We start from the raw sequence: 23,718 nt of genomic DNA on the forward strand, positions 1-23,718 counted from the left end.
CACGACTGGGGCCGCACGTACTTGCTCTTATGTTATCATACTTTTTATGTCAAAGCTTTTTTGTAAAAATATTTTGAATTGGTTATAATTTGATTTTTTAAGGAATTTCATAAGAAATGCAAAAATATGTAATTTTTTTTTATAATTTCTTAAGCCATATTTCCGTTATCCGTATTTTTTGAGAAAAACTAAAAACGCAATTATGTTAGATTTACGTACAACATTACGTGTGTTAAATTTAATCAAAATCGTTAGAGTCGTTTTCGAGAAAATTGCAATAACTCATAAACGATGCACGGGAAGAGCCGACATCGGCGATTTAAAAAAATTTTAATATCATATTTTCACTATACGTATTTTTTGAGAAAAACTAAAAACGCAGTTTTGTTAGATTTACGTACAGTATTACGTGGGTCAAATTTAATCAAAATCGTTAGAGCCGTTTTCGAGAAAATTGCAATACATCGAAAACTTTGTATGGGAGGTATATGTTCTAAGCGAGATATTAAAAAACAAAAAAAAACCAACCTTTGAAATTACGAAAAAATCACCTGTACCAAATTTCAAGAAAATCCGTCTACCCGTTTAGGCTGCAGCTTCATGTACAGCTTTTTTTGACGACGCACAGACGCACAGACCGACGGACGTCATGACGAAAACCACTTTTTCGGACTTCTCCATCATCGTAATTCGTAATGTTAGTTTTGATTAAAACCTCGAATTTTTTTTTGACACGAAACCAATACTTGCCCTATAGAGCAAGTAAAAATATATTTAATGGTGTTAAAAGAGAAAAAAGATTGATTTTTTTGCTTTTTTGATGAAAAGTGATTTAGTTTGAAAAAAATAACCTCTTTTTGTAGATGTTGTATAGACATGGACGATATAAATATTTTGAGGTGAAACAATAAGCTTTCAGATGATATAAAATTATATAGGTTTCACTTCTACCACGTGTGAATTGCACACATGACTTTTTTTTTCTCTTCAAATCAAAATTTCAACTGAAATTCCAATAAAACAAATTTTTTTTAAGTATAGTACAATTTGCAGTAAAAAACTGACACTGTTGCTATAAACAAAAAAAAAAAAAAAAAATACTAACAGGTGTCCATTTTTTTATCTACATAGTCATTCAAGAATTTTTTCTGAGGTTGTCCTTTTCTTGATTTAAATTTGGTATAACCAATATTGTTAAAAAATGGAAATGATTTTTTTTTTTCTTTAAAATTAAACTTCTTTATTCGTGGTCGTATGCAAATTAACAGGTGTTTATTTTTTATAAATTAAGAATCTCATTGTTAAACTTATCAAGGAACTTACAATCATATCAAAGACGGTGTGGAGTGACAGCGGTTAAGTTAAGTCTCATTCTTAAGGCTTTTTCTATTTTAGAACAAACTAAAATAAACATTTTAAACATGTTATAATAACATCGTATATAATCTTAAATTAATGTCTTATTAAAAATGTTATCAACAAAATTATCAAGCTTGTATTAAGTAGCTAGCACAAAAAAAAAAAATGTAAACAAATTAAAATAATGCGAAAATAAATAACCATCAACAAATTATTCATAAAAAAGATGTCAAATAACAGGTGGTTTTTTGAGTTTAGGTGAATTCTATTTATATTACCCTAGTCCCAGTAATATAAAAACAATGTGTTTTTACTGATTTACAGCATTTAAAAATAGTTTTTGTCGTGATGGCAAATATGTGAGACATCTCACATCGACGTGTGGCCATGTGGGAGCTAGAGAAGAAAAATAATATATTTTATCTCATCTCACAAAATATTCTCTTAAATAAAATGAAAAGCTTTTAAGATCTTACAAATTTAAAAGAGAATTTATTTATACGACATTGTTGATAAATCGATGTCGAGTTTCAAAGAATTTAAATGTAGAAATTTTAACATGTAAACAAAAATTATAATGTATATTTTGCATTGTAGAAGACAAAAAATAAATGTACACAGTGTTCCCGCTTTTAAAGATAGGTAAGTACAATAATTTTAAAGATTATTTACAAAATCTTTTTTTTTTAACAAAAAAATTAAAAAAATTAACAGTGTTATGTTAACTGATTGTTACAATTAAATAAAGTCAACAGGCAAAATTGGCACGGTGGTGTAAGGCTTTGAAGTTTAGCTGTCAGTTTCTTTAAATTAATAACTTTCACAATTATTTACCCTAGATTATTCTTTATCATTTTTTTTTTTTTTGTAAAAATATAATACTTTTTTTCATTAAAATGGGAACACTGAAAAAACCGAAAAACATTTCAAAGAGAAGTTAATTATTCTACCAAGAGAATAAAAGTATTATTTACGAGTATAGTATCCAGTGGCGTATCCAGAAAAAAATTTGGAGGGGGCTAGAAAATTTTTCAAACATTTTTTAGAGGGGTACGAATAATATATTCACCTTTGATCGAGAGTGAAGCTCTGTGCTGCGGTACTGAAAGTGGTATAGTAGCATTTAACTGCTCTCGACGTCGACAGCTTCGTACTACTGTCTCCTGTCTCCTGTTTTCAAAGTTCTTGTGTGACAAACACCATTTTCGATATAAACGCCCATGTTCCGCAATTCGACCGAAAGTGAATTGAAATCACTTTTAAATTTCACGTGAAATAAAATATCATATTCTTCATTTGGATCAATTTCAAAAACTTTGAAATTGCTTCGAACTGTCATAGCTGAAGGATCATCCTTTTTAATTTTGTTTCTGAAGTTAAATTATTACTGCTGGATGCCATTTTATCGGCAATTTTAATGGAAAAAAAGAAGAATTCAAAAGAAAAAATTAGGAGACACAAATAAGTTATGATAATATTTTGTCCAAAAATTATAGATTCATTGAAAAAGGCACCAAATTTACAAACCGAAATAATGTGAATTGAATTCGATCAGAAAATTTAAATGAGTGAAAAATGCAGAAAGTGAAAGTCTAGAAACTAATTTTCCATTAAATTATTTTAGATGTTTAATTCGAAATATATATTTTTTCATAATATGTTGCTTTTTTAATCCGAATTCGAAGTCCAAAGTGGCATTTGCTGAAAGAAACCATTAGTTACATATGATGACCACTAAGATTTTGAGATATCAAATATTTCTATTTCCAATAGCTTTGAGAAGTATATAATTTTTGAAAAAAGTGTTTATTGAGATTGCATAAGAACTTTTGCAAAACTAAACGGTGATGTTATTCGACGTACGTATTATACTAAAAAGTGATCTGAAGAATTTGGAATTGGACTTAAACCTGAAAAAAAACCACCTAACCCCCAGCTACAGCTAAGGCTCTTACTCAAACAAACACAAATAGCCGTTTCAGAATTTGGAGGGGGCTCGAGCATCTGAGCTGCCTCTAAATCTATAAGATTTACGAACAAGTTTCAGTCAAGCATATATATTACAATGAAATTAGGTAAAAAATAACATGATCTGGAAGGCTTGGGGGGGGCTTGAGCCCCCTGAGCCCCCCCCTCAATACGCCACTGATAGTATCCCCAGAGATGGCAAAAATTGGATTTTTTTTGATTTCCTACATTTGTTACGTCTACTACATAAATGAGGTAGTTAACGTAGTTTAATGTAGTTAACGTAATTAAATGTAGCAGACGTAGCGCTAGACGTCAAAATGTAGTTTGAAATGCCAATTTTACCACCAAATTGTCAAAGTCTTATTCAAATCGAAATACATAGCTGTGATAGTGTAAATTTGAATAGAATATTTGAAACCAGATGGACTTGGGGTGGTTTCTTTGAAAAGGTTTTACTTTACGAAACCAAATTCTCACGAAAACACAGCTATTTATTTTTTAATATTTTTGAAATATAACGTTTTTTATGTAGTTATTGCACGTAGCAAATGTAGGTAGTACATGAAACAAATCAAGCGAGTAGTTTATTCGATTAACTACGCGTAGTTAACCGAGTAGATTACCTGACGTAATCTACTCTGCCATCTCTGAGTATCCCCCTTTTATTGTATCGCAGCAAAACTGAATCAACAAAAAATAACAAAAACAAAACAAAAAAAAAAAAAGATTAAATCGAAGAACACTCACGAGGTATGTATGTAAAACGGTGAACAATTCGTATTTTTCAGATGTTAGATGCAATAGTCTCGGGGATAGCGTTGAAAAAAAAATATAACTTTAAAATCAAAGATTTTCGATCAAACTGGACTTTTTTGTCCAGTTTGATCGAAAATCTTTGATTTTAAAGTTATATTTTTAATTCGGTTTGAGTCGCTGGGACGACAAGCAAAACCAATGCATTTTCAAATGTTTAAGGAGACCGATGTTCTAATATCTAGGTCAAAGCGTTCAGCTTCCAGAAGCCCAACTTCAAACGGCTATATCTCGGAATTTTGAAAAAAAATGAAAAAAAAAAATGTTGATGCCAAAAGCAGCGGGGACTCTAACCTACATTTGGGTATAACTCCCATCCCTGTAGGTGCACGCGTTCTCAAACCGGGAATGATGTGGCGGTTTAACATGAAAGATGATTTTTTAAAAATCTGACAATGTGCAAAGCGTGGGCCCATGACACAAGCTATCATTTAGCATCACTCCAAAAAATTGCTCTCAAGCGGTTTAGCTTCCAGGAGCGTTCAAAGATTCGGGGATTTTTCGAAAAAAAATTTTACCCAAACAAATCCGATTATACCACTATCGGGTAGCTGAGAATATAAGCTTTCATATGGCACCACTACCATGTCTCTAGGAATTGATACATTTGCAGATGAGATTTATTTTTTTCTCTCAGCGATAAATCTCACTGGTTGACCGAAACATAAAAGATACAAAATAAAGGTTTCTCTCAGACCTTGACCGAAATTTTTCTTTTTTAAAAATAAAGGTTATTTTATGACCTTTATTGAAAATGGCGATAAATAAGAGTTATTAAGAAACCTTTCAAAAGGTTGAGATTTATTTCTGATCTCTGCTGTAACTGTAAGATGGAGCGTGGTGTAAACTCAAAGAGCTTTGCAACTGTCCCATACGTGATAAGAGTTGTCCCACCCGTGACATTAGTAATTCAATCTTTGTATATAATCATTTTTAATTTTCTTTATTTTATATAATAAGAGCTACGAATTATTTTTTTGTCCCACCTGTGACGGAAAAGAGATCTTGTTTATTTTCAAAAATAATTAGGTTGGCACATTTGTTTGCAACGATTAATAAATAAACATATTTTTACTTGCGATATAGGTACTATATATCAAGTTATGCATTCGTACAAAAAAAAAAAGTTGAGATAACATTTTTCCATGACATTACGATGGTAGACAATGCCAAAAAAGTGGGTCCCGGAAGTCCGTCTGTCTGTCTGTCAGTCTTTCAGTCTGTCAGTCTGTCAGTCTGTCAGTCTGTCAGTCTGTCAGTCTGTCAGTCTGTCAGTCTGTCAGTCTGTCAGTCTGTCAGTCTGTCAGTCTGTCAGTCTGTCAGTCTGTCAGTCTGTCAGTCTGTCAGTCTGTCAGTCTGTCAGTCTGTCAGTCTGTCAGTCTGTCAGTCTGTCAGTCTGTCAGTCTGTCAGTCTGTCAGTCTGTCAGACTGTCAGTCTGTCAGTCTGTCAGTCTGTCTGTCAGTCTGTCAGTCTGTCAGTCTGTCAGTCTGTCAGTCTGTCTGTCTGTCTGTATAAGGAGCTACAGCCTAAACGGATGGACCGATTGATGTCAAACCTGGTATGCAGCGTTATTTGGCGACTCTCCAGAGGGGTTTTTGGAATTAATTTTTTTGGACCAAAAATAACGGTACTTGTCATATACCGATTTTAGTACAATTGAAATATCGCAAAAACGGCTCTAACGATTTTGTTTAAAAAATTCAAGTGTTAGTTTAAAGTTAAGGTCTATCTTCTAATTTTTTTTTTGAAAATCATTATTAACGGTACCTGCCATAGAACCGTTTTTTTTTTAATGCGATTATCTCCAAAACTGCTAATTTGATTTCAACGAAACTTTTTGTGAAGAAGGATTTATATAATTTAAATGTAAGTCAAAAATAAAATTTTGAAAAAAAATAATTTTTGGATTTTTTAAAAAATTTTGAAAATTTATTTTTGAAAAATCAAATTTTCGAAAACGGGACATTTAATTTTTTTGAAATTTTGTTTTTAAATGTTGATTAGTGATTTCTACAAAATGGCATACCAATTTTATTTTTAAACTTTTTTTCCAAAAAATTATTTATAAAAAATTAGTTTTTTAAAAAACGGCTTTAACGATTTTGAATTTTTTTTTTCTAAAAATGCATGTTAATATATCAATCAAAACTGCATACTTGTTTTGGAGGGCAATTTAATTTCAGGTTTTATTTTATTTTTTTTTTTAAAACGAATTTTATTTTTTTTTTCCAAATTTCTATATAAAAAGTCTTACAAATTTAAGCAACTTTAACTCTAAGAGCAAGTTCGTGCGACCCCAGTCGTGCATTTTATTTTCTTAGTTGCGTCCAACACTCGAGGTCAAAAACCTAGAACCTAGAGCCGTAACTGTAAACAACTGTAAATAAAAGAGCAAAGAAGCTAGAAAATGCAAAACTGAGCTATGAAACTTGACATTGCAATTAAGTTGAATATTTACTAACCAACAAGATTTTGATTTGACATTTAAACTTTACGTTATTAAGTTGTTTAATTTTTTGACGGAATTTGTCAGATATTTCAGCTTAAACAAAACATATAGAAAATTGGTCTTTTGCTAAGTTGGATGTAATAAGGACTTACTTTACTTGGCCCAGCCTACTTTATATAGATTACAAAATTTTTGGATTTTTTGAAACCGCAATCAAAAAATATAAATGAGTTACTTAAAAAATACTGCAACTATGGAAAATTACAGTTTGCAGTCTCATAGTTCACATCCAGTTTTTACGAGAAGGTAATACAATAAGACAATACAATCGACAAAATCAGTTTAATTTTGGCTTAAAAATGGTGAAAACTCAGTTTTAAAAAAGTGTACTAACTATCAACCATACTATTTAAAAAATTGGCGTTTAGCAATTTCAACAGAAGTACTTAATTTTCTGCTCTGATTTACCAGGTTCAACTTCCATTTACTTTATTAACTTCTGACTACACAGCTCGGTTGGTTTAAGCCTTTTTTTAAGAAAAAGTGCAAACGTTCCCAAAAGACAACACTACCTTCCCGACTACAACCCCCATTCATTCTATCAGCGCACTTTTTATTTTTCAATACCCTCGTTCAGCACTCTTTTTTCTCATTACCAAGAGGAGCACTGTTGTTGTTGTTGTTCACATCATCAACATCACAATCGCTTCATTCGCGCCGTAGTTGTAGTCATCGTCGTCGTGGTTGTATCAACAGCAGCAACCCAAAAACATACAACAACCGGCTTTAAATAAAAATATTCATCGTCCAACGTTGGTATTTGTCTTTTGAAACTCTTGCAGTTCAGAAGTATTTTAGCTGTTGCTGTCGAAGCAAACTAAGCCAAAGCGCGCTCAAGAAAATAAATAAATTTCATATTATATTTTGAATGTTTATAAAATATACGAAAAAAAAAGAAGAGTGCATTTAATTAACATACATATGTTTAAATATTATTGTTATTAAAAAAAATACAATAAAACATATAAGAAGATTCAAAGTATTTATCTCTGTTGCTTTTTAGCACATTTAAGATAAATACAGGAATTAAAAAAAAAATAAACTGAAAAATACAGAGTGGAAGAGAAAATACAAAAAAAAGATAAAACTTTTTTTTTTGTTGTTTGTATAAATAAACAAAGGCCCATCATATTGATAATTCCCTTATTTTTTTTTGTTTTGTATAATCAAGTGGTCTTTTGTGAAAGTTGGTATTTTTACCTTAATTGAGGCGATTTTTTGTGAGAAGAGAAAGAATTGGTAAAAACAAAACCAGAACAACGAAACGTTAAAATTTCAAGGAAAAGTAGCATTTTTTTTTGATTTTACAAAAAACGAGTGTTTTTTTTGAAAACCATAAACGGACAATAAATAAGTAAAAAAAATAAACCAATCGTCCAAATGACGATGAACCGGTCGAACAGTTTTGTAAATTCATTGAAATGGTGGCCTTTACAGGGTAGTAACCAAACAAATAATAATAACAACAATAATAATAGTAATAACAATAGTGGCAACCATAATAATAATAATAATTCAAATAAAAATTTCGCATTTGGTAGTTCGGTAGCGGTACAAAAACTTCGAGAATCCAAGTGGTTTCGTGTAGATGAGAGGAGAATATTTTGTGCTGTTGTCGAATGTGGCTTCTTGGTTGAGGTGAGGTCGCAAAATCACGACGAAAACGATCAATCTTGGTTCGGTGTGGTGCTATGTAAAACTACCAAAGGTGAGTAGTAAACGTATATAGATGATGTGTTGTATGCAAGGCATACAAGAGATAAAGCAACAACAACAACAACAACAACAAACACCATCGACAAAACCAAAAGCAATATACCGGAACTTTATTTTACAGGGTGATTTAATAATAAAATATAAATACAAAAATCAACAAGAGGCTATCAAGTGGTTCAAGAGAAGTACTCGTTAAAAAGAGAGTGATAAAAAGCTTCGATTAGTGATGCAATTTTGAAGTTAAACTCCTTTTAGCGCGTTAGCTACGAATAAAACTTATTTTTCTGAGCAGCCATTTATATTGAGATTTTTTTTTGACAGTTTATTTATTAAAACTGTCATCAGTGCGTTGTTTTATGTGGCAATGTCAATGTTTTACTAAACTTCAGTTTATGTTCGGTTCATATGTATAAAAAAGAAAAGTTCTGTTTGTTGTTGACTTTTTTTTGCAGGAAAGTAAGAACTGTCAAATTTTTGAGCAATTTCGAAAAATGAATTCCAAGTTTCAAATCAGAACCAAAATAGTAGAGTTTAAAAAAAATAAGGGAAAATAACGACAAGATAAAATTTAAAAGTTTATTCTGCAAAAATATGAATGCTTTTAATATTACTTGTGAAACAATACTATTTCTTTTACGACATCTAATTTTGAGGTGTTCATATACATTTATAAATGATTTATTATGGTTTTGTTTAATTAGTACTTGAGTGAACTTCTTTAAAGAAAGAAAAATTTAACTGACTTTTAGTCTGAAAAATCTAAAGAATTTTATTTTTATTTATTTTTTATTTATATTTTTGAACCCACAAATATTTGACAGGTTTTTAAAAAATGTCCATCAATATTATTTTGACAGTTGTTTATATTTTTTAGGGTTTATGTGAAGTTTTTATAAAATATATTCCTCCTAGGATTTATGAAGAGGCAGAAAATTTTTCTTTAAAAAAGGTTAAGAATAAATTTCGACTGATGTAGGAAATCATTGTCTTTTTTTTTTGTTGATGAAAAGTCTTTTTAGTTTTTTTACTTGTATTTTTTTTTCATTCTTTCAAAGATTTTAGCCTCAAGTTAAACTTTTTTTTGAAAATCATTCTGCTTGTTCCATTTTTCAACTTCTTTTAACTAATTTTGATTAGGTAAATGAAATGAGTGCGTTCAGTATAATGGAAAGGTTTATATAGTATTTGTCAAATAAGTATGATAACTTAGATTTAAATTACATTATCATCGGTGAAAAGCTATCACCGTTTCCAATAAGTTTGGGAAATATTTCGAAAACTAACTTTCATGTGTTTAGATCATAATGAATTTGACAGTTCCAATGTGAAAACTTTGCCAATTGAAATCATGGCCATGTTGTATAGTTGGTTCTGTTTGTTTACTTTTTTATTTTTTAACAAACTGTAATAAACTGTTATAAAGCATATTTTTCGAAAAAACCGCGATTTTATATTTCGATTTCTTTATTTTTACACTTTGTACAAAATGTGCAGTTACAAATTTGGAAATGAAAGAATAATTTTAAAATCTTCTCTGCAAGATTTTTGAGTTGACAATCAGGTATTTATTAAAAATGTGTGAAAATTCGTGGTTAGCAGGGAGGAGTTATCAGTTAAAAAAAAAACCTTACTACAATATTGACAATAATTAAATGTTTAAACGTGATTTTTATTACTTTTTTATCATTTAATTACGTAGGTATAAGTTTGAAATGTGAACTAGAGATAATGAATGTCGGTGCAATTTATTTGGCAAGCGATCAAAGCACTCGATCAATATTATTTGACAAGGCTTATTATAATTAAATAACATAATTGCGGCACATGTGAAAATCACATAAATAAGGTTTCGAAACACAAGGTCAACAAATTAAGTTGTGGGAAACAATCGTCATTTTTGTCAATTTTGTTCAAGATATGAAACACCCTTTTAAAGAGATATAAAAAAGAAGAAGACAAAAAAAAACATACAAGATGTGTTTTGTGTAAATTTTTTTTACAGAGATAAACTGGTTATTCTTTTAATTTATGAGATGCAAACTTTAAGCAGTTTCAAGTCTCAGCTACTTACTATGTATGTACAAATCGGAAATAGGAGGCGCCTTGATTCCATAATCCAATTAAATAGTAAACTATTTAAGTGCGGTTTTTTTTTTTTTTTTTGTTATAATGGATAATATATTGTTATCTTTCATTTTTATTTATTTTTATTTGGTTTTGTTTTCGCCAAAGTGTCAATCTAAGGTGTTATTATGTAATTATTTAGTCAAGTGGGAGGGTAAAAACATTTTTTGTATCTAGATTGTAATTTTATTTAGATTTTATGACATGTGCTACTATTTTTTAAACAAAATCGAACGAAATTGAATGTTGGCGCTTGAAAAAAGAAAATGAAAATTATAAAAAATTATAACTTTTAAAGATTGAGATATGAGAAAGTTTTTTTTATGACTTATGAGATAACTCAGAAAATGAGTAGGTACCTAGGTACTTACTAATTACATAAATAAGAGTAAAATACTGACGTCAAAAAGACATAAGAACAATTGAAAATTATCTTTGGATTACGAAAAATGATGTAACAAATTATCTAGATTCTGTTTTACATTCGTAGATAAATTGGGAATTCCGTAACGCTATAATCTTATTCTTATAGAAGCATTTAAGGGCGATTTTTGTACGCGTATAAAAGTTTAAAAATAAATTGCATAACTTTTTACTAGCTTAAAAAAAACAAACAAGAACAAAACACATAATGGTATGATGACTTTTCAAAGGTTTATTAAACAACAAATTAAATGTAAATACGTCAGTAATAATAACACAAATACGCTAAGTTTATTCAATAAACATCTTCAGTTTTGATTTCAGCGGGTTTAAAAACAAGCATACGTGTGAATTTTTAAAAATTCGTTCAAAAATTTATTAATTTAACGTCAAATGGTGCTAAAAATTACATGTTAGTACCAAAATATATTGATAAAATTGGAAAGATTTTTTTTTTAATCTAACTAATCATAGGCGAAAAACTTAGCTGAGTTTTTAGTCCCTTAAATTTCTGAATCTGCCCATTGACTTGCTCAACGGACTGTCAGAAATGGAAATATCAGCTTGTTTTGAAAACCATCTTGCTAACCGATCAGACCGTGTCGTTTAATTGTTCACAAGTCACATTATCGGAATTTCTGTCGATCCAACCAAATGACCGTTCATTTGTCTGGTAAATAAGCAAACAATGACATTAGTAATGAGTAATGACATTTTAAAAAAATTTTTGGTTTGTTCTTGACTTTATCTGCAGGACACACCTACATGAACACGCCTAATATGACAAATTAGCGCATTTGAGACCATTTCTCAGTTGTCAAACAAAAATTGCGAAACTAAGTGCATCCAGTGCTACATACTGTTATTTCCACTTTGAAAAAAGGGTTCGATAAAAAACTAAACCGAAATGAAATTCATACGGAAAATGAGTTTCGTTCCAATTCACAACTTTTCTTGACATGAGAAAACTCAGTTTTATTGTATTGAAAAATAGTGCAAATATCTCAAATTAAATATTCTTATTTTATGAGAAATAATTTGGCGAGTCTGCCAGTTTGCAGTAAAGAATTGCGATCTTTTGTAAAAGCGTCTAGACATCATGAATAATTATTTTAATAGACTTTAGTAATAAATAAATTTAAATGGATGAAAACAACTCATAGTTGTTCATTTCATTTATGTAACTTTTATTTATTTATTATTTAATTAAAAACGAGAGCTAAAAAGTAAAGAGGTTACTTGGTTGCCTTATGGCACCCCGAATTGATTGAAAAAGACAGTTGTAAAAAAGAGATGAAAGTCTCATATGCATTATGCAGTTCAAATGAAATAAAAAATTACCTCTCCATTTTCTTTAAAACTAAATAGTAGTTCTAACCTGAATTTTGTATTTATTTATGTATCAAACTGCTATAGTCAAGAAATGAATTTCTTTTTTCCAACTTTTTCCAACTTGCTCCAATCTATGTAGTTAATTGCAATTAATTGTTAAACGAGGCGTGTTATAGCCAAGCATTAAATAAATAAAAAAAAAAAAAAAACATATCGAATGAAGACAGAAAAAAAAATAAATTTTGAAGCTAATTTTGGTCTACGTAGCAACAGCTTGAAAGAAAGAAAAAAAAAATCAAGTTAAAAATAACTTGATGTGAGTGGTATACTACTTACTCATTTTTTGTTTGGGACTTTTCTATTTTTGATTTATTTTTTTTTTTATTATTTTTTGGTGTGACGGAATGTTCAAGGTAATAAATATTTTAATTTGCCGGTTTCAAGTATCAAAGAGTAAGAGCTTACGTTTTTGTATGGTAATTTAATAACTTCTTTGAGAGAATATTGCGTTAAGACACTAGAGAGTTTTTACAATTTTTTAAATGGCAGAAAAAAGTTCTTAAATATTTAATAAAGTTGAGGGATTAGCTGTTCAATCAAAAACAATTTATGTATTTGTTAAATAAATATCTAAAACATATTTGTTTAAGATTGACGACAAGGCCTTTTGTTGTTGCCAACTGTTTCCAAGGAACTTGTTTATTCCTTTTTCGTATCTATAAATAATATAAAAATGTTGTCATATTAATTTATTTGTTTATTATTTTAAACAATTGACTGAGATTAAATCTTAAGTAAATCGAAATCTAATAAGTAAAATATAATAAATTAATCTCCACCAACTTAAGTACACAACCAAAAATAGAAATTTGTTTGTGATTCCTATGATTTGTATAGCAACTGATAATATAACCTTCAAAACTATGTTAATGCCCGATTAGAACATTTAATTTTAAAAATGTAGGTACTTAAGCTTTTATCAAATCAGTTACCTATAAAGTGTGTTAATTTTAAGTAGGTAATAAACTGATTATGTATTCTCCAAACCATATCTAGATACTTTATTCATTTCATTAATTTATTGACATAAGAACATACTAGAACCGTTAAAAAACATTCTTTCCTCTTACTTGTAAAACCGTGAAGGCTTTTTAAAGTACATGAAAATGTAAATAATTGAAAAGACCCATAAACATAAAGAGCAGCCAGTTGAAGTTGAAAAAAATAAAACAAGCCATAATGACCAGAAGTTGTGTCGCATGAACTTGCTTGTTTTGAACGAAAGATTCTAACGTTATTTTATCTGAAATGTAAATACATATAGATTTATTTTTCGAAACTGTGCAATATTTCGAAAAAAAAAACAAATAATCTTCAATTAAACGAACACATTTTTGTGAATAAACGAACTTTTTTAATAAAGTAAACAAACAGAACTGACTAAAATTTCACAAATCATTTTGTTCCTTGAAGATGTCAGACAAAAACCAAATTAAAGCAAATGTAGTGTGAAGTTTCGTTTAGTTGCTGTTTAGTACTGTTCGAATGCAAAATGAACGAAATTGTTTTAAATTGAAATTTCAATTTTAGACGTTTTTACAATTAATAGCCTTTTCACACCAAGCCAAAAACGCGGTTTTTGCGAAAAAACCCAAAAACCTATATCAAAAACACAAGTTTTTCCATACATTTTCCATAAACCACAAGTTTTCGTAAAACACAAGTTTTTGATTAAACTCGCCAAAAACCTGAAAATGAAAACATTCAACTCCAAACGAAATAACCAAACAAACCTTTTGAAGAATTCAGCACAAATTCAGCAGACAAAAAAAAAATGAGAGCAGACAAAAAAAAAAAGAACTGACAGAATCAGCTGTTTTACAAATGCAGTTTGTTGATTTTTGCAACTGGTAAGAAATATTTTTGTATTCATTAACAAAATATTCTGTATAATTAATCAAATTTCTTTTCATTAATTGTAGAAAATGGCAGAGCAGACAAAAAAACAAAAAAAAAGATGTCCAAACGATCTTCTTCATCAAAAATCTCTTCTCAACTTTACTAATTAAGCTATCTGGATGCTACTTCGAAGTCGTTTTTTTTCCTTGTATTTGGTGTCTCAAAGAGGAAGAAACTTTGCAAAACTTTTATATATTCCTCTGTTTTATGTTAATGAATTAAAATTATTTATTTAAATTGTCAGAGTTCCTTTTATTTGATTAATTTTGTGAGCTCAAGCTGATTTAAGCAATAAAAATTAAATCCCATCGAAAACTTGACATTTGGATGTCAAAATATTTTAAACGTCAAACAAAAACCTGTAAACTTGTAGTGTGAACGCTTTTCAGGTTTTTGAAAACTTTTTGCCATAAACCGCGTTTTTGGGTTTGGTGTGAAAAGGCTATAACATTGGGTTGGACGTTTACATAACGAATGTTCGTTTAGTTGCTATTCAGTTTTGTTCGATTACAATTTTTTTTTTTTGTTAAAACTCCCAAAATTTTCAAAGCATTTTAGAAAAAAATTGATTTTTTTCCGCAATTCTGTTAGGTTCAAAAAAATAAAAAAAAAAACAATTTTTCTGTACTTTGAAAATCTTGTGTTCTGGAATTAAAGTAAATATTTTCACCAACAAAAAATTGATATTTGCTGCAACTTTTTATTTGATTTTAGATAAGTTTTGTCAAGTTGGCCAGTTGCGGGTAATAAGGCCTACTTGAGGGAAAAGTGAAATAAAATAAAAACTATTTATTAAAATTTGTTTATCTGTTTATCAAAATTATAAATCAATTGTCAGTAAACCAAAGCGAAGTGATACATTAAAAAATGGCCTTAAACATACATTTATGTAACATGCCTTATTAGCCGACTGGCCTTATTACCCGCACTCAACATTTGATGTATGGTTTGGTGTGGAAAGTAAAAATTTGGTTAACGAAGTAAGTTTTTTTCAAAAAAGAAAGACTTGCCGAAAATTAACTTATTTTCGAAACTTAAAAATTTTGAAATGAAAGTAATATTTGACGATACGATTTTTTTAGTTAAATTGCATCCCTTTTAAATAATAAGGGAAGTCAAACATTCAAAATTAACATAAAACCAATACATTCCCTTAACAGTTATTTACAATCGAAAAGAATAAACAAAATTACAAAAAAAAAATTAAAAAAAAAACAATTTTTGCAAATCTATGTATTCACAATATATGCATAAATTTTTTAAATGTGATTTCGTCTACATGAATGTCTGACTTGTGGATGACTGAATGGAACGTTAAAGTGTTCTTGGGGTACATGACTTTTACGAGGGACGCTCTGCGCTGGCTGATATCAGCGGGAGGTTGTTTTGCTTTCTATTTTTGGAACAACAACATTTTCGAGTAGGTACATGTTTTTATTTCTTTTTTTTTATATGTTTTCCTTCCCATCTCAACGAAGATTATGATGAATATAATAAAGTTTGAATTAAGAAAAAAAATAAAAAAACATATTTAGCGGTCAATGCAATATAGGTACGTGTAAATTAAATGATAATAAAATTAAATTTGAGGAAGTATTTTTATCTCTGCATTCGCATGTGTGGATTTTTTTTTGCACGTTAAGTGTTTGACACAGATATTGCTTTATATTTGTTTTTTTTTTTTCTTTTTTTGATATAAAAAGAAAGTTGAGAAGGAAGATATTAATAAAGAAGGGCTTTTAGTTTGAGCCTACTAGTGAGATATTTAAATTAAATGGTACAGCATTATTTATTCGAAGATTAAGTAATTTTTATCACTTTTGGTGGAAATGTTAATTTTAATGGTCTGTGATTTGGAGAACGCCGCAAATACTTTTTTCGACTTCGTTAAATAATTTTCGCTTGAAAGTTAGAACATAATAATTTTGCTTTAATCTTAGATACATACGAATATCAACCTTTTTATGGTTCTATCTTACAAATTCTATGATGAATCAATACCAAAAGAAAAATATACTAAAAATTGTTTGAAATTCAAATAATAGAAGTTTTCCTATACGTTTCATGGATCACGTAGACCATGTAACTCCTCAAAAGGTGGTTAAATGAATGCGTAGCTTCACAACAAGGCGCCATTTACGACTAGATATTGAAAACTGAAAACTCAAAGAGAACGAGATATGAGTGACTTTGGTTGGGTAATTTGATGCGTTCGTATTCGTATTTTAAGAAAAAAAAAAAAACTATCAAGATCAAAATCCAATGAAATTTATTTAAGATTTTCTTTGTATACACAAATCTGTTAATAAATGTTGAAATTTAATAGAATTTGAGGTTTGTACTGTTTATGAAAATTATGAGAAAAATTAAACTAAAGAATTCTGGTACAAAACAGAATTCATAGTTAATACGGTAAATTACTGCATTAAATGTGAAAAAAAGTAATGGCATTAAATTAATTAAACCTAAACAAATCTAATTGGTCCAACAAATAAAATGGGAAGTACTGTCTTAAAAATAGGGATGGCGGTTGTTAGTACAAAAACCGGTTTTCGGTTTTTCCGGTTTTTTTCCTTTCGGTTAAACCGGGCCAATAAACCGGTTTTTGGAAAACCCGGTTTTCGGTTTTTTTTACTTGATTTTCGGTTTTTTTTTTACTTGATTTGAAACAGTAAAAAAAAAATGTTACCTAATTTGTCAACCAAAAAAAAAAATTTTTTCGAAGAAAATCCCTGAGCATAGCTTTTTTAGTTTGATTTTGTTATAAAAGTTCTTAACTCACTCTTAATAGGAGTTTGAGGAACTTTTTAAGCTGAATATGAATGAAAATTTATAATTATATGGTAAGTTGAGAGAGGGAATGAATGTTTTGAGGGTTTTTAGTCATTTTGTCTCGTCCGACCTTTTTTGTTGGACGTTTTTTTTTTCGGTTTTTTTGTAAAAAAACAATTGATTAAAATAACTTCATTTTAAAATTAATATTAAGTTTATAATTCTAGCTTTTGAAAAAAGTATCAATCAAAACTGTAAGTGTTGCCGTTGTTTTTTAATAATTTTTTTTTATTTTAAGTATTTTTTTTTAGAAAATTGCCCCTCCCGCCAAAACGGGGGGACATTGACCCCCCCTCCCATAGTAAACAATGATTGTATTTAAGCCCTCTACAAAATCTCATTATCAGTTCTTGGTGCTTAAGTTATCGTACTTTCCCCTCAAATGTTTCTGTTTTACTTGAGTAAAACTAAAAATGCGAAAAAAAGATAGATTAAAATGGCCATACTTCGGTTAATTTTTAATGAAAAATTTTAGTGAGCACAGCATTTTGAAGGAAATTGAATCTTCTTTTTTTCTTTTGAGCAATGTTAATGTCTATCTCAACCCAAAAAAAATGTACAACTAAAAAAGCAAAAAAACTCAAAAAATCGATTTTTTTGATATTTTTTTTATGATTGTTTCGACTATTTTGGTATGGAAATATTTTTTTTCAATTTTTAAAAAACATTATTCCAATAGAAAATTTAATTCTCTACGAAAAGTTTTATGTGCAATATATCAAAATTTTGCTTGGTTTACGAGATATATTGAAAAAACCAAAAAAGGGGCTTTTGCACCCCTATCTTCAGTTTCCACCCTCTCATTTAATAGCACTCCGCGGTTTTATCTTCTTTTATAACCCATTGAACGATTCCTGCAATAAAAACCCGTGAACGTCTTAGTTCCTTATTACCCTGTTTTTTTTTTCGACATAATAAATAGCCTATTAGATTAGCTATTTTAAGTATAATATTGAAGCTTATGTAATGCCAAATAGTCAAAATTCGAAGAATATTAAAAAAAATATTTATTGTACAAATTTTTCATTGATTTTTTTTTTCTATGTAGAAAATTTTTTATTTGCAAAAATATTTTTTGCAATAAATATTTGTTTTATTTAAAAAGGTATTTATTTAAATGCCTTAAAAAGAAAATTCAACCTGTTAGTTTTTTATACAAACCAGAAATTCTTTGGAATGTTGTATTATATGAAGATTTCTATTATTATGTGACAATAATTATTGTTAAATTATAATTTAACAACTTTAGTTAAACACTTAAAAAAAATAAATTAAATATTTTCTTATCTTATTCAATTGGTTACCAAAGTAAGTTTTTCCATTTTTTTTAGTTTTTATTTTCATTTCCATTGGAATGTGGCTAAGAAAAAAAAAAGCGCAATGAATCTGAACGAAATGTCGAAAGCGTTTAATTTGCATATTGTATGTAGGTACCTACCTTCTTTTTTTTTAAATGAAGAAAATAAAAATTAAAAAAAACACATACCTACAAACTAATTGATAATCACGTTGCGTGTGATGCAGTTGAAGTCACGCATGAGTAAAATTGATAAATAAATATTGGCATATAAATTAAATTTGTAATAGAGTGGCTTTTTTCTACAAATTTAAGCTCAATAAACTGTTAATTTTATGACTTTTCAACATGGCAACTAAACATTTATGAAGAATGTTGTTGCAATGATGGAGGTTTAAATTTTTTTCGTAATTAAGGTAAAATTAAATTTAACTACAATTTGATTTTTAAGTTGAATATCGATGGAGTTTCAACCTACTAGCTTCATGAATTAAAAAATATTAAAGCTCTGATAAACAAAAAATTAACCAAATAATTAAGTGATTTTGATTGAATTATTGAAACCTTAAAATCAATCCACTCCAATTTTTTTTTTTAACTTTTTCAACTTTAAAAGTTTTCAAATCTTCTTTTAATATTAAAATCTTGTTTTTAGCAGCCAAACGAAAATATTAGTCACACTTTTTGGTGAAAAAAGTGAAATGTTTCACTAAACTTCTTCATTTCGAATCTTCATCATTTGAAAGAAAATGTTCGAAGTGTGGAGAAGCCTTTAGTTTTTTTTTTTTTTATTAAAGTTTGTGAACTAACCTAGCACTAGAATATTTGCCTAGTTAATTATTTATTCTTATGAAAATTTTCCATGCACACAAGTTATTTGTCACTATGCAAATACCTTGGAATCTCCTCATATAAAATATTTCTACTTAATTGGATTTAACTTTTTTTTTTTTTTAATCAATTTTTATTGAAACTGGATTTGTTCAGTTAAATTCAAAGTTAATTATTTTGATGTTAGATGGAATTTTAAACCTGGAAATAAGTATTAAATAAGATAGATATCTAAGGTTTAAGATAACGGTAAAGCGGCATTTTGTTTATGAACTCTATTATGAAAAACGCAATAACAAGTAAACAATTCATTACAAAAACAGCTGTCATAATAATTATAAACAAACAAAAGGTAGAGATTAAAATGCATTTGAAATCTGATATAATTTTTATAGGAATAATGACAAAGCGGCTTATATTTATATTATTTTATTTGAGTCATAACCCATAACATCGTGTGTGTGTTTGATAAGATTTATACCTTGGGAAATCACACAAAATCCCATATCAAATAAATTTATTATTCAACTTATTTCAAATAAATTTTTATTATGAAATTGATTGTATCTTAAAGGTTGATATTTTTGCTAAGCAAATTTTGTAGTGCAATTTGATTTGTGAATCATATTTTATTTGAAATGAATATGGAATATGGAAATGAAAGAAAAAAAAACGTGCAAGGTCACACGTCGCGTCGTTGTCGGTACCTATTGCTTTTGGTGTAGAATAAAAACAAGAGATTTTTTTAAAAGATATAATTAAATTGAGTACTTTATCTTATCGAAAAGTAAACGATATATTAAACTTTTACCTTAGAAGTCAGTTGGTTTATCTTAAAATCTTGTTTTCGAGGATTTTATCGAATTTATTTGATACTTTTACATTTTCAAAGTCACATTCATGTAAAATAAAATTAATTTTTTGTTTTTTTTTTTCTATTATTTCAGATAATAAACCAAAACCTGAAACCATTGAGATATTTTCTGTGAAAATACGTGAAAATGGTACATTTAGGTTGTTCAAATTAAATTTAGAAGATATATGGAAAAACGAATGGGAGTTACGTATAAATAATTTTGCTGATAAAGAAAAACTGCCGCACAACGAAAAGGATATTCGTAATCAGGTAAATATTTACAACCAAATTACAATACAACGCACGACAATTTTTTTTTTTTTGATTATTCTATAAAAGTTCTAAACGACCTCAATTATTATAGTGCTAGGGTTGCCACCTTATATCTCTGCACAGTAAAGTTTACCAAAATTGGTAATGATTTTTAACTGGTTTTCTGTAAATTTCGAATTTACAAATTAATTTTAAGAATTTATACATTAAAGTTACTTGATGTAAGAAGAAATTTTTTTAAAAAATAAGATTTTTACTGTAAAGCAAAACACTTTTAGAGTTGCCGATATTAAAAAATTGAATTTTGTTTATTAAATATTTCCTTCTGCCAACGTAGAGTGAAACAGACACTTTAGATATTTTTTCATCTTATTCCAACCATGGTGTTTTTTGTTTTAACGCGGCAACCCTAAAGATTTTCTATTTTAACTAAGCCAAAACTGTACTAACATTATTGCAATAAAAATAAATAAAAGCAGATGAAAAATCTTAGACATTTTTTTCACATTGCATATCCAACTAATGCAGAAATATAAAGAGGCAACCCTAAAACCTAAAATTAAGTCCAGCAGTTATTTATTTATTTAAAAAAATAGAAATTGTAGTACCTACAAAAACCAAATCCATGTTTTCCAAATTCATGTTTTCAAAGAGCTGTAAAAATTTGAATCAAATCAAACGATCGGTTTTTTTAAAAGAGAGTTTTGCTTCCCATCTACATGATATGCATTATAGATATTCTTTTATAACGTCTATAACCAGTGGACAAGCAAGATTATTCCAAGGATAGCTCATTTGTCAAATTACGATAAGTACTTTAGAAGCTATGATGTCACAGATGAACATATAGTATCTGTGGCATCATAGCTCGTAATACATATCGTTAGAAGCGTCTTACTTATCTGCTGGTTAAAGGGTATGTGACATTGCTTGGCATTAATTATAACACCCTACAGAGCCAAAACTCAAAAACAATTTTTATAATTTTTTAATAAACAGAGACTACAACTTTGTCACAAAATTATATCCCCAAAATGATTTAAATAAAAAATAAGTTTAAAAAATAAAAACTTTTTTTCATCTAAAATTGTAATGAAATGTTCATTCGATAGCCGTGTGTGTTGCAAACCTACCCCAACAAAAAATAATTAAAAGAAATAGCAATGGAATTCTAAACTATTAAAATTTAAAACAATTTAAAACAATCAACTGTAAATAAACTTCTTATTTTGAGACCCCTCTGTAAGAACATTTCTTGAAAGTGATTAAAACTATTTTCCAATTCAAAAATCAATTGAATCGAATGCCCTAACCCCTAAAGTTGTGTTATCATAATTTCTATTGCGATAAATTTCAATAAAATTCTAATACTCATTCTCTCCAACCAATCATACTATAACTACAAACATTCTGTAAATTTATTTGTAAATGATTCATTATACCTGTCTAGAAACAAATTTACTATCGTCACAAAAAATAAATAAATTACTACTACACAGAGTGTGTGAGTTAAGAATAAAAAAAAATTGTAAATAAAACTGACCTCTCCCCAACAAGATGATTGTTGTATCTTGTATAATATTTTAGCTTCTATGCCATATGGTTGCTGAATTAAGTTCAATCGTTATTAATTTACTTAAAAGAAATCTGGTTGTTTTTTTTTTTGTGATTTATAAAAAAGAGAGATTTTTATAAGCTGACAAAACAAATTACAATATTAAAATAGAATTAATATAGGGAAGAATGACATTTTAATAGATGCTAGACATGAAAAATGTCCTGAGGTACATTAAAGTGTTTTTTTTTTTTTAATAATGTTGTTGATAAGATAACATATTGATGTTTTAATAATAGTATAGCATATGTGGTCTTCTAATGAGTTGGTACTTTTTTTAGCATTTTTTTTATTCATTTATATTCATACAATCTTAAGGTTAAAAGTTCTTAATGATGTTTTTGTTGATAAAATCAGAAAAATCTAATCACAAAGGTCTTTGAATTATAAATTGATAGGGAAGACCAATTTAAAGTTTAAAAAGTCAATTTAACACTAACATGTTAGTGATAGTGATTTTGTTTTATAAATAAAATTTAATCTTCTATTTAATGTTTTGTTTTTCTTTGATTTAAAAAAGTTATACATATAATTTTCAAAGATAAATATATTGAAACTGAAGGTCAGGGTCTAATAATTCTTTTTTCCGGAATTCGAAAATAAATTTATCGCAAAATAATTTTCTGGGATGATTTGTCTTTTTTTTTTTAATTTAATTTTAACTTATAATGAATTTTAACTAATTAGATAAATTTTATTTTATTCTTTTTAGGTTGCTTTTGCCCGCAAAGCTAAACAGAGTCTTTGGCATAATAATAAACATTTTTCCTACTGGTGCCGTTATGGCAGCCGACAACAGGATGTCAGAAAACGTCAGGTAATATACTCTTATAAATTTATTCATTAAAGATAAAAATTGGTATTCGTTGGAAAAAGAAACTTTAATACTTAATTAAACTTAATTAACTTTTTTGTCTGTACGTGACGTTCCATTGTTTTGTTCTGTTTTTAATCATCTAAATGGATCATTTCAAACGAATTTATTTGAAAATTGAACAGTAATAATGAAGATGTGTAGGTACGTGACGGCATATATGTCTGTACGTGACGATGAAATGATCGTCGCTTTGCATTTAAAAAAAAAAAAGTTTCTAAAACGGATACCATTTTATTAAAATTCAAAATTCTATTTAAATTAATCTGTGAAATAACCATGATTTTTTTTCCATTTTAGATGTCTGAATGTGTAAAATGGGGAAGTGTTGGAATGAATGCCGGAATGCTGCTAATTATGAATAAACAAAAAGCAAATTCAACATCAAAATGATTTAATTTTGATACAAATTACGGAGCGAAATAAGAAAAAAAGAAGAAAAAATACAACAAGCTACAATACGATTGTAAGCTTTAAACGGTACCTAACCCTTTTATATATGGAATTCATATTCAATTTGAAAAAAAAAACATAAATTGCATTACAACATTGTAGATCAATAATCTATTTACAATTCTATAAGAGTGATATAAAAGCATAAAATCGACTATGGTCTTATTTGTGAGCCAATCTTTATTATTGTATTCAGAGTTTACAAAAAAATTCATTTATTCATAAAAAAATATACTTTCCAAATAACAACTTATTGTTCATTTAGCTTAAACAAAAAAAAAAAAAAAACTAACTGTGAACGTTCTATTATATACTTGGGAAAAGTTAATTTTCGCAAACAATACATTTTTCGCTAATTTTTTATTTGTAAGCGATATTTTGTGAGAAAAAAAGGCAGAAATACTGTGAATATAAAAAGACTTATTTTTTTTTGTTGTTAAATAGAGTTACTATTTTGTAAAATTTAAGATTTTTTTTTAT

At 28.2% G+C, this 23,718-nt stretch overlaps 2 protein-coding genes and 1 long non-coding RNA gene across 4 annotated transcripts in view; 2 read left to right on the forward strand and 1 right to left on the reverse strand.

The window, feature by feature from the left end:
* The window catches only part of LOC129908428 (pre-mRNA-splicing factor ATP-dependent RNA helicase PRP16), a 58,660-nt gene that overhangs the window by 24,005 nt on the left and 10,937 nt on the right, over nt 1–23,718 (reverse strand). The gene's annotated exons all lie outside the window — the stretch shown is intronic.
* On the forward strand, nt 7,310–23,389 carry LOC129908429 (signal transducer and activator of transcription B). The gene is made up of 4 exons (XM_055984892.1): nt 7,310–8,361; nt 20,115–20,293; nt 22,624–22,728; nt 23,086–23,389. Exons 1-4 carry the CDS (start codon nt 8,034–8,036, stop codon nt 23,176–23,178), a joined length of 705 nt encoding a protein of 234 aa, XP_055840867.1. The 5' UTR covers nt 7,310–8,033; the 3' UTR covers nt 23,179–23,389.
* LOC129908430 (uncharacterized) lies at nt 13,888–14,444 on the forward strand. The gene is made up of 2 exons (XR_008771277.1): nt 13,888–14,158; nt 14,231–14,444. It is a non-coding gene; the product is annotated as an uncharacterized LOC129908430 (long non-coding RNA).

Source organism: Episyrphus balteatus, chromosome 2 (assembly GCF_945859705.1).
Source record: "Episyrphus balteatus chromosome 2, idEpiBalt1.1, whole genome shotgun sequence".
NCBI lineage: Eukaryota > Metazoa > Arthropoda > Insecta > Diptera > Syrphidae > Episyrphus > Episyrphus balteatus.

Coding starts and splice junctions, on each gene's coding strand:
- LOC129908429 (XM_055984892.1), top strand. CDS start 8,034: ATGACGATGAACCGGTCGAACAGTTTTGTAAATTCATTGAAATGGTGG. Junction 20,294..22,623: donor AAAAGGATATTCGTAATCAG/GTAAATATTTAC, acceptor TATTCTTTTTAG/GTTGCTTTTGCCCGCAAAGC. Junction 22,729..23,085: donor AGGATGTCAGAAAACGTCAG/GTAATATACTCT, acceptor TTTCCATTTTAG/ATGTCTGAATGTGTAAAATG.